Source organism: Ascidiella aspersa, chromosome 8 (genome assembly GCF_963924565.1).
Source record: "Ascidiella aspersa chromosome 8, kaAscAspe10.2, whole genome shotgun sequence".
NCBI lineage: Eukaryota > Metazoa > Chordata > Ascidiacea > Phlebobranchia > Ascidiidae > Ascidiella > Ascidiella aspersa.
In genome coordinates, this window is record NC_139454.1 from 11,841,998 (window position 1) to 11,852,989 (window position 10,992).

General features: G+C 34.6%; 1 protein-coding gene across 1 annotated transcript; it reads right to left on the reverse strand.

Moving 5' to 3' along the window:
* Nucleotides 1–2,164: 2,164 nt before the first annotated feature.
* LOC146136132 (glycogen synthase kinase-3 beta-like) lies at nucleotides 2,165–10,992 on the reverse strand. Its single transcript, XM_083394960.1, has 12 exons — nucleotides 10,822–10,992; nucleotides 10,291–10,386; nucleotides 10,010–10,104; nucleotides 9,413–9,496; nucleotides 9,205–9,315; nucleotides 8,696–8,826; nucleotides 6,571–6,677; nucleotides 5,978–6,075; nucleotides 5,693–5,788; nucleotides 3,848–4,034; nucleotides 3,538–3,612; nucleotides 2,165–2,997 (listed from the first exon to the last, which is right to left on the reverse strand). Exons 1-12 carry the CDS (start codon nucleotides 10,976–10,978, stop codon nucleotides 2,924–2,926), a joined length of 1,311 nt encoding a protein of 436 aa, XP_083251086.1. The 5' UTR covers nucleotides 10,979–10,992; the 3' UTR covers nucleotides 2,165–2,923.

A 10,992-nucleotide genomic window follows, 5' to 3' on the forward strand; every position in this document is an offset into this window, starting at 1 on the left:
ACGGAAAACGTATTCAAACATAATCGACAAATATTTTTTAACCATTTTTTTTAATGTAACAAAAACAAGAAATTTAAAAGAAATACCGGCATACCAAAAAAATCGCGCTCGCTACGCTCGCCATGTGTGCCCCAAATGGTTAACAAACACTAAAATAGATTAACTATAAAATTTATCGCGTTTTCTCAAAGTAGTTTTATTACACTTTTTAATAGTAGTTGGGGGATGACGACGTGTGGCCCCGAATTTTAAAGCGAATTTGCGCCAAGACTTTACTACCTCCTTAAAAGTAATTATAAACACGTTTTTAAAGTGCAAAAAAATCCCGAGGCCCACCTCATTCACAATTGTTATAAAGTTGTAATAACACAAAATATCATTTAACATATGTTGTGCGGCCCGCAGAGACCTTTCTGAGTTTGGTTTTGGCCCGCGACTACTACACAAAGGTTGCCGACCCTTGTGTAAGGATTTGAATATAGAGTTTTGCTCATTTCAGCAACCTTATTTGGCAAAAACCAACTACAGTAACTTAAAAATTGAGAGAAGTGTCATAAAAGAACCACAGCTGACCGCAGCAGACAACGCTATGGTGTTATTGCGACGTGGCCTCGGCGCTTTTTCGGTGGCATGTGAGTTTGCTCTCGCCTTTTCGGGAAAAAGCAAGATGTGTAGACAATAGACATGGTAGCGTCTTTCAGCGATATTCTTCATACCGGGTCAAACTAGGAAACCGGCCCACTGTAGAGGCTAACCTTATTACTTTTTCGTGCTTTCAAAAATTCTGTTTTTCGCGTTATTTTGCAGGAGTTGGTTTATTCGGCCATCCGATGTTATTTTTACCTGAATTATGACGTCACGCAATGGTATACTTTTGTGACGTCATATCTGAAAAAAATGCACGGCCCTCCCCAAACTGAAATCCTAGATCCGCGCCTGGCCTTGGCAGTGTTAACAATTTGCCTGTAATACTTATAGTTACCAAGAGCATATTTTTGGAGGTTGGAATCGGGACATTTTTCAGCAGTTAGCGGATACAGGGTTTCTTGGGTATTCAGACATGATGCAACACAAATAAACAATAGCGTGACGTCAGTAAACATGGTTCTTAAAGTTGCCCGTTTAGCCCGCGCTCAAAGGACAAAGCCTTACAAAAATTGAGGATTGTCATGGCTAAAACGAGACGTGCGCCTATACTCCAGGAACTTGCGTCTCTTTTGTCTGTGACTATGCAGTCTGGCTCCATAGGCCGTTTGTGATCATTATCGTGTTATGAGTGTTACAATGTAATTAACTTAGTGGGTTTGTTAAATGATTGGCTGATTCCCACAAGAAAATTCTTATAAAATTATTGTACCCACTGATTTTCCTTGACGTTGTACAGTTTTTGTTGGAGTTGGATGCTTTGTAAGGTACAGTATATTATTGATTTTTGTTTTATTGACAGATGTTGATTGCTATCGTTATAAAGTTTTGGGAAGAATACGGTTTTTGCGTTCACCAAATGCACTTGTTTAAATTTATATATGTGGCGTGGGGTTTTGTTTTACCAATTGCAATTATGTGCTATGCGGCTCAGCGTAAGAACAACCAATAAGCCATATTTGGGCGACTGGCTATGACTAAAATTAAATAAGATTTAGCCTCATATATATATATTACAATGGAATTATGAAATCGCGTAACGATCAAGACAAACGGCTGAATGGAGTCTGTAGGAACGCGCGATAACACACAAATACCGGATCGTTGAAATCAGTTTCGTTAACTCATATATATTGCAATAACGGCACGAAATCCTTTGCCAATACCTCGGCTACATTTTACGGATGGCAGTAATTACGAAATGTAACACAAATATGAAAAAACTTCATGCGCAGGTCAACCTATTTACTCTTTCCAGTTTGGTTAGTTAGGGGTTTCTGCAAATAGTATCAAAACCGCCTGCACTGAACTAACTCTCATGTTTAGGAATCATTTTATGTACAGTATATATAATATCACTGTATCAACCTGTCGGCATCTTGTTTTATTTCACTGCAACACGACTTTCCTGACTATACCTTAATTGCTTTTAAGGCGACGGTTGACATAGAGCTAACAAATATCAAATGGTCAGCATCTTATAATAATGGTAATAAGGTAAATCAGCCGACGCGTGTGGAAAGCTTTTAAACAGATAATTTACACCACAAAATATACAACGACTTGAGTGAACGTAAAAAACAGTAATCCGAAAAGACAAATGGGCCGTCGAACCTTTTTTTTAAGTTTCTCTGCTTAAATCATGCAGCAGGTTGAATTGTTAAGACGATAGCTACGTTAAACACAGAGAATACGCACTTTTACATGCAATAGATATAGGGATAAGGGGTTTTCGTATTTTAATAAGAACGATCAACTTGGAAAAAAGAAGAAAATCAGTGTCGCTTAAATCGCAATCGATTTTTAAACGCATACTTTTTCAGAGTTTATATTAACTAGAAAAAGAAAAGAACGGTAAAACTTCTAAAAACTTTAAATTTTGTTTCAAATATTTCTGCGCATAATCGCAGAACTCACTGGCGATCGTAAAAATGGCCTAAAACTGGTAAAAGTTTAGACACAGACCAAGGCGAGAAGGACTAGGTCAAACGGTAGCGCGTAGCTGCTCAAAAGTTACGGTTAAGCGTTACATGACACAAAGCTCAGAATAACAAGAAAAAGGATAAAAACATTTCTAAAACAGGAATAAAACCTTGGTTAGTTGTTTTTTCTTTAAACGGTTGCTTCGTTTGAAATACTGACACAAAGTTATGGTTTGATTTTAAAAGATTAAAGTAGTATCACAATGACACATTGAGAGAGTTTGTTTTGGGCCCAGTCTTGGTTTGTTTAGAGCCGGGGCATTCCCCGACGAACATAGATATATACGGGACTTATTTTAGGCTTGGGTCGTTGCTACGCCGGCCGAGGTGCCGCCGTTGTTTTCCGCTGAGTTGCCCATGTTGAAATCGCCTGAAGTAAAAATAATAGTAACTGCGGTTGTATTGCTTGGCCGAATAAAAATTTCCGACAGATATGGTGTTGTCACTGACGCATGATATTCTTGCGAAAATGACAAAATCGGACAGAGACCAGTCCAACTGGAAGATACATGTGTTACCTTTCGCGCTTATTAAAAAACAAACCGGACTATACAAAGGCCGGTTTAAATACAGTGTCCTTTTCTTCAATATACACTATATTTACTACCAAAAATTCCAGGCTAAAAATTTATCTAGTTGATGCGTTTTAATGCCAAGAACAGGAAAAAACATTCTGTGAACTTGGACGCAATCATTGCAGTATTTGGTTTGATTGTTTCTCGTACCTTTCATGGTTGTAACTTGTAAGTTTATATTATTGGCAAAAATATGGATTGAAAGATTTAAACACAATCGGTCTACGCACTATTTGTTACTTAGCTAAGAAATGTTTCATTTAAACCTAGATTCAAAAGGGTACGTTTTTAAGGGCCTACCGTTATGCCATCTATAAAAAAAACATGTTACTCACCAGTCGATCCGGTAGGGGGCGTGCGCAAGTGCTGAGGAACGAGAATGTTGTAGAGGTTCGACTTGCTCGAAAGTTCTGCAGAAGAAAGAATCACGTTCGTTTGGTTATCGCTATGGACATAAACAAAATCAAAAAAAAGTTTCAAAAAAGAATAAGTTACAAAACCGATGGGAGAAAATGATTTATACAACACTGGTTTGCTTGTTTGTAAAAAAAAACAGTGCAAAAGTAATCTGGGTTCTGTCATTACAGCCGACCGAAAAGAAACGTTTTTTGAGGGGGCTTTTTGTATAAAAAGATTAACTCCCACCTTTATCAGTGAAGTTGAAGAGCGGGGGCAACTGTCGGCCCCCTGGAAGCCTCGTGCCAGGGGAGCGTAGCTCATCGAAGAAACTGTGTGCACATGAATCAAGCGGTGAGATGCGGCTCTCCGGGGAATACTCAAGAAGCCGACTGCAGAGCAAGATTGCCTCAGGTGGAGTCCTGGGTCGAAACACCTGGAAGTGGGGACCAAGTTTTTTTACTACGTGGATCTATTTAGGTTTTCATATACAACTGGTCTTTAAGAGACGAGTTGTAGTCTACTTTTAAACAGTTGGGCACAACATTTGCAGCATTATGTTGCAATTGAAATATAAAAGTCTAATTCATTTGGCGGCCTGGCAGAAAAGTTGACGCGGACTGGTGTTGAGAGCCACTGATATACATCATATATAAACAGCTTTTTACCACTTTTGGCAATGCTGTTCAAAAAATTTAGCATGTTTGACCAAATAAAAAAACAGTTTGCCCCATTATTTAGGATTTATTTAAGATTTTCCTTCCAAGTAGATAAATTTTGTTTGTGTGGAGTAGTAAAATGTTAATTTAAAGTGTCAAGATTCAACCAAGAAAATTTCATCCTTAATGCGTATTGGTGTGCAGCTTTTATTTTAATTGGTGAACTGCATTATGCACTGTGTAAAAATGCGAAGGTGAGTTATTGACTCCACATAAAAGTAGCTTGAATTACCTAATAAAAATATGTCTTTAGCTCGTCTAACTGACACCTCTTGCAATTCATTTTATTTTTATGCTACTACTGTAAGGAAGGTGCCACAAACACAATGCCCATTGAAAATGGTTTTGTGACAATAATAGATTGTACGGTTGTTAGTAATGGATATTAATTTTAGTTGTGTATAAAATTGATGCGACAGCATCAACAATATATATTCAAATTTAGACAGCAATTGAAAACTTGTGAACAACCTGATTTAGACTCTACAATGAGTATTCGGTGACATGTCAGTTGCCAAAAGTCAAAACTTCACTGTGGTTATAATATAACTAGGAATTAGATTTAACCAAATAATATGCACAATTGATTTAAAATCTTTTTGCAGCTATATTCAAATTGTTTCCGCCTTTTAATTCATATCTTAAAACAAAACTGGTTATTTGCACTTAAACCTTAATCAAATTCAGGATTAAAAAAACATTATTGACCAACAATGTTGTGTCTAACAAATGTGAAAAAAGACTCTTCAGCAAGTACCTTTATATATTGTACCGCTATTCCTTAAATTGATATGTGAGAAAATTATCTCCAAAATCTAGTACTTTAAGTATTGAATTGGTAATATTATAATTCTGTTTAAAATGATGTTCTTTTACTTCATTTTAAACAAAACATGTTTTGAATTTATGAATAAATGTATTTGGATATGACTCAAGCAACAATATCTTATGTCATATTACAAAATGTCACATCTGTTCATCAGGTTTAGCACCAAAACAGATATTGACTTAATAATGGAATAAATAGCTTCCTGAAAACAATGATTTTAATTTCTGGACAAATTATGTCCTAATAGAGAATTAACACATGGTAAAGTGGACAACTCATTTGAAATATATTGGGAAAGGCAATTCTTCAGCCTAGTTCAACGTGCACATATGTCTGTAACAAATCTTGCCCTGGAGCTATTAAGCAATTACCAGGCCTAAATGACAGAGTGTCATTCTCAGGCAAGTAAAATATGTGAAAGCTCACAATTGACTTCAGTCACTAGCAAGAGAAAAAATATAACAAAAAATTGAAAATAAATAACATAACAACTGAAAACATGACGAATAGCGTGCGCCTAAAACTGATAAAGAACAGAATATTCACCTTAGCCCATGGATGAGCTTTGATTTGTGGGAACTTGAACTCTGTATAATTGGGATTCATTTCTCGTATCTGGTCTCTGGTTGGGGTGCCAAGAACCTGCATCAAAACATTGTTACACTTTCAATCACATATTGGGTTAAGGTTTTGGTAAAATTGTAGGATTAGGCAAAACTTAACACATATAGGTAATATATGTAAACTAACAAAAATGGCTTTAAAAAACATTATTAAGTTTTAGCAATTCCTAAAACAAACTTAGTGAGTTTTTGACCATAAAGGGCTGACCTTAATAATTTCCACAAGTTGGTCCACGCCACTGTCTCCAGGAAATATTGGCTGGCCAAGCAAAAGTTCTGCCAGGACACAACCAGCTGACCAGATATCTGCAAGAAATCAATACTGTGTTACAGATATAACAACATGTATCAAGGGTTAGCTATGTATGGTGTTAAAAGGTTGGTTTACACAGCGATAAAATATTATTGCTGTGCCATTATTTATTGCTGTGCTAACAGGTTAAGGTTTAAGAACCTACAATAAGCCTGCCACAAATATTAAAAAAGCAAGCAGTTAAAAATGCAAATCAAAAAAATTAAACTAGGATGCGCAAATAAATCTATACTGTACACTATACACAAACAACTGACAAGTTATTAAATCTGTTTTATACTAATACACATCTTAGGATGAATATTAATAAAGAGCAGATAGTATTGTAACTTTAGAACATTTTGATTATATTGATCCACAGTATGTAAAATCAATATTTTTAAAAATAGTAGAAATGGTTACATTAAAACATCAAAATAGTTTATAATCTTTAAAGAAAGTATCTAGAAGACAAAAAGTAACTGAAAAATATAAACTTTGTAACATACCTATGCTTGAGGTATAATCCGTTGCCCCAAAAATGAGTTCTGGTGCCCTGTAGTATCGTGAGCAAATGTAGGAGACATTTGGTTCCCCTCTAACCAATTGCTTTGCACTGAAAAATTGCACAAATACAGAAGACATTTTAAAATTCAATTACACTGTCAAATCCTACAACAAACAATTAATTTTTTTAACTAAAAGTGCATGGTTGCTCTAAGTTTGGGGTGCTCCTCGCAGATAGTGGGCGTGCCTAGCAACCCTTAATACAAAGACACATCTTTTGTAAAGTACTTTATATTTATCTTGATGCATATGATTAGATTTTATTTCAGCGTAAATTACAACAGAATCTTTAAACTTTTTATCAAGCATCTCCCATGATTCTTCTTAAACTTTTTTATTAAGTAACTCCCATGATTGGCGAGACATTTTGACTAAAAAACACCACTCTAATACATTCATCAGCCATCAGAAGCCATACTGTATTTTTTGTGTCGTTCAATTTACATATTGATTTTATGTGTAGCAGCCTATAACTACCACGCAAAAGCTTTTTTATCGAATATATTTTTGCCTCTTAATATTAATGATGTTTGCCAACAAGTTTTACAGCTGGTGAAAACGTATATGGTTGGTCACCTGTTTAAGTATTGAATATTAAAAGTTATATGTATTTATTCACTCCATATAAAATCACCATTTCGGCGGGTTAATGTGACGGAATATTTAGCCAAAACATTTGGGTATCCTGTTAAAAATAAAAGTTGGCATCTAGACGGCAGCAAATTTATGTTAAGGACATTCCAATATACAAAAAAGAACAGTCCAATATTTAAAAATAACCTAAAGAGTAAAAATGCAGGGTTAGGATTTTGAACTCGCCTACTTGCCAATGCAAGTTGCTCTGGGAAAGTACCGGATCTACTTAAAAAAAATCTACAAAAACAGTTGACTTTTTATTCTTTACCAATCCCATAACACACTGAAGGTAAAATTACTTTGCTAAGAGATTTTGTAATGTAAAAATGAAATATCAAAACTAATTAAAGTGGTTTAAAAACTTACCCGCAACATACAAAGGCTTTGCCCTTCTGTTTTTACCTATTTTAATCAGAGCATTATTTGCTTGTTTGTTGCTACATGCAGTTATAGGGAACGGGTTTTGTGTTTTTTGAGCAAATTATTTTAAATCTTCTGAAGAACGATTTAAAAGACGCACTTTCAAAGTTATTTTTTAAAGCACGAACTGTTATTGTTGTGAATCTTTATCACTTTGTCCAGGACCTTTGTAATAACTATAAATTAATAAGCCTGGTTAAGGAGTAGCAGGAAAGCAAATCACTTACAACTGCAATGAGCATGATAATTTGTTAAATCTACTTCAATTTTTTGTGTGTCAAACAAAATGAAACAATCCATCATGCTGTGGGCTCTTCATCACTATTGCATATTACAATTTAACATGTCCATGTAAATTTGCTAGCCAGCCTTGTATTATCTTGTGTTTATGCAAAAATGCCGTTAAAATGTAACCAAATAGTAATTGTAAAATTGTTCAGCAAATTTTGTTAAAAGTACCAGCGTTTCAACCATTTGGTTTGTGGCATGGCAGCAACAGTATATTCATAGTCCAAATAGTAATGCTACACGTAAGTAATATCTTTGTCAGAGTACTAAATAAAGCAAAAATATATTTTTCAAAAGGCATAACGCTTTTACTTATGCATAAATGTTGCACATGTGGAGCTACAGGGTGGGAAATGAAAATTTCATTTCCAGTGACTGTTCAAAAGGGGAAATCTCCAGGAACATTTGAGAATTTTCATGACACTTGCTTATGACACCCGCATATTGCTCCACCTTTCTGTGGCAGAAAGATATTCATTTTTGTTAAGAGTATCGCAACATGTATCACTCAAGATAGAGCGCTTCTTTCCCCTGCTCCTTTTGGATTCTTGCGACTTGCGATCAACAAGTATAACGGTGATATTTTTATTAAGTCATTATTCCCTAACACATTATCGCAGTTGAAGTGTTTCAATAACTTCCTTGCTCAATTTTATCAACCTGTGCTGCCATTTAACTGTTTCATAAATTTCTAAGTCGTACAGTGTCAAAAAGACAACAGACCTGCCAAAGTCGCACAATTTGAGGACAGCGGTCTCTGGGTCCAAAAGGAGGTTCTGTGGTTTGATATCTCGATGGCAAGTGCCTTGGGAGTGAATGTAGGCAAGGCTACGGAACAGTTGATACATGTACAACTGAAAAAAGGGTAACGTTTAAGTAATACCATTACATACAAAGCTTTATATAGACAAGTCTACAAATTGCATTAACTTAGTTGTTAGGAAACAACTAGATTTGAAAAACATATTCTTATGACAACATAGAAATTAGATTTACAGTGCGGAAATTGATGAACACTAAGAAAATTGTAAAAAAATATTTTCCGAAATTTGCTTAATTTACTCATTTCTACTATATTCGAAATAGCAAGAATGTCTTTATACTGTGTCAGTCATTTTGTGAAATACTCTGTGGATTTATACCTTTAATAAGACTACAATGACTCTTTGGAAGCAGTGGTTAATTGTTTACAAATTAGTAAGATAAAAAAAGCAATGCTTCTAAAGACCCACCTTTACATAAAGAATTGGAATAGTCTGTTTGGACTTGCTGTAGTGCCGTGCAACTCTGTACACTGTTTCTGGCACAAAGTCCAGCACTAAGTTCAGGTAGATTTCATCTTTCTGCAAGGCAAACAAAGTTTTGCATGAGTCAAGAGAGATGTTATCGGAATTCAGTAAATATGAGAGTGAAAAGAAAACAGCAGCAAAGACATGTCACCTTGTCACCACTTGAGTAAAAGAAGTAACGCAGCTTGACAATGTTGCAGTGATCCAACTTTCTCATGATTTGAAGTTCCCGATTCTGTGAAGGGAAAAAATGTCAAATCCATGTTCAACACAGCCAGTAAAATGTGTGACAAAAAATTGTAATTTAAATAAAATTTGTAACAAAAATCTATATGCGTTTAAGTAGGCCTTGGTATAATGTTGTATGGGGCTAATATACAGTGATACAAAACATAAATTAAGATGAAAATTGTGCAATTGTAAATAACAACTCACAGTAAACAGATATTACAACTTAAGTATTTTATTCTTATGAACTGCTTACTTGTCAAGGAAAATATGTTATTTGATACAGCAAACATTTACCCTAGTAAATACACACTACTGTTGTGTTTAAGGGCAACCAAACTTGTATAAACAGTAATTGTCTTAATTATGTGCAATCCAAACAGACATAACACAGTTTAAATATCACACTAAGACTTAACAATATAATTACATAAAGGTAATACTTAAAACAAAGATATATATAGAGTTTAGGCTTAAATTATAAAACAGCTTAAAATAACAAAATGCCCCATTTCTAAACCTTAAAGCGTTTGTCCTGTAGAACCTTCTTAATGGCAACTATCTCATGAGTCTCACACAACTTTGCTTGGTACACAACACCAAATGAACCATTACCTGAACAAAACAAGCATATTGGTATAAAGGAAAAATTTCACCAAATGATGTTAGTGTTTAGATTTTAATAAAAAAGAGTAACATAAAATTATTTCTTTCTTTATTTTTTATAAAAAAAACAAGTTTATTTAAAATTAACGCGACAAACAAATAAATTTTGAAACATGAATAAAATTATTGTTTTACCGATGATTCTTGTGTCAGTATAAGATACTTCTTGGGGCTGGTCGGGCCCGTGGCCTGGGGTGGCAACGACAGTGGTAACCTTACTCTCTTTATCACCTATAATACAAAAATTGTTGTTATTTAAGTTTACAAATATTAATAAATAGGGCCTTACAAAAATGTCAGTAGAAACAATTTAAACATTTGCAGAAAATGAAAAGCAGTTTTCAACCCTGTTAAAGAATTACGTTGTCAATTACAAATAAATTATTTATGAAAGTCAGATCAGCCTTTTTACTGTGTCGAGCATTTAATTGGGTACCAGGTTACTTTTCATTATTGAAGTTGTTAAAAGTAATGTATGAAAAAAAGTTAATTTTGAAAAAAATAGGAAACCAAGAATGGAAAAACAAAACTGATATATTTATATATATATAAATATTACATAAAGTCTCTCCACTATTTTCTATATATTGAATTAATAAATGTATATATAAATAATAACTATGGCCGAGTTAAGAGAAAGTATTTTTTTTTACTGTTGCGACTTACGGCTGACTTTCATGCTTGATGCGTTGGGCCTGGGCGCATATTGCGTAGCAGCCGATAGGGAAATTAAATTACTGGGCTTGGACTGAACGTATGGTGGCTGTTGGGTGGACTTTTTGTTGTCTTTAAAAGTTTCAGGAAAATAAGATCGGCTGCTCATACTACAACCTAAAG

Coding starts and splice junctions, on each gene's coding strand:
- LOC146136132 (XM_083394960.1), bottom strand. CDS start 10,978: ATGAGCAGCCGATCTTATTTTCCTGAAACTTTTAAAGACAACAAAAAG. Junction 10,105..10,290: donor TACTGACACAAGAATCATCG/GTAAAACAATAA, acceptor TGTTTTGTTCAG/GTAATGGTTCATTTGGTGTT. Junction 6,076..6,570: donor GGATTATACCTCAAGCATAG/GTATGTTACAAA, acceptor GATTTCTTGCAG/ATATCTGGTCAGCTGGTTGT.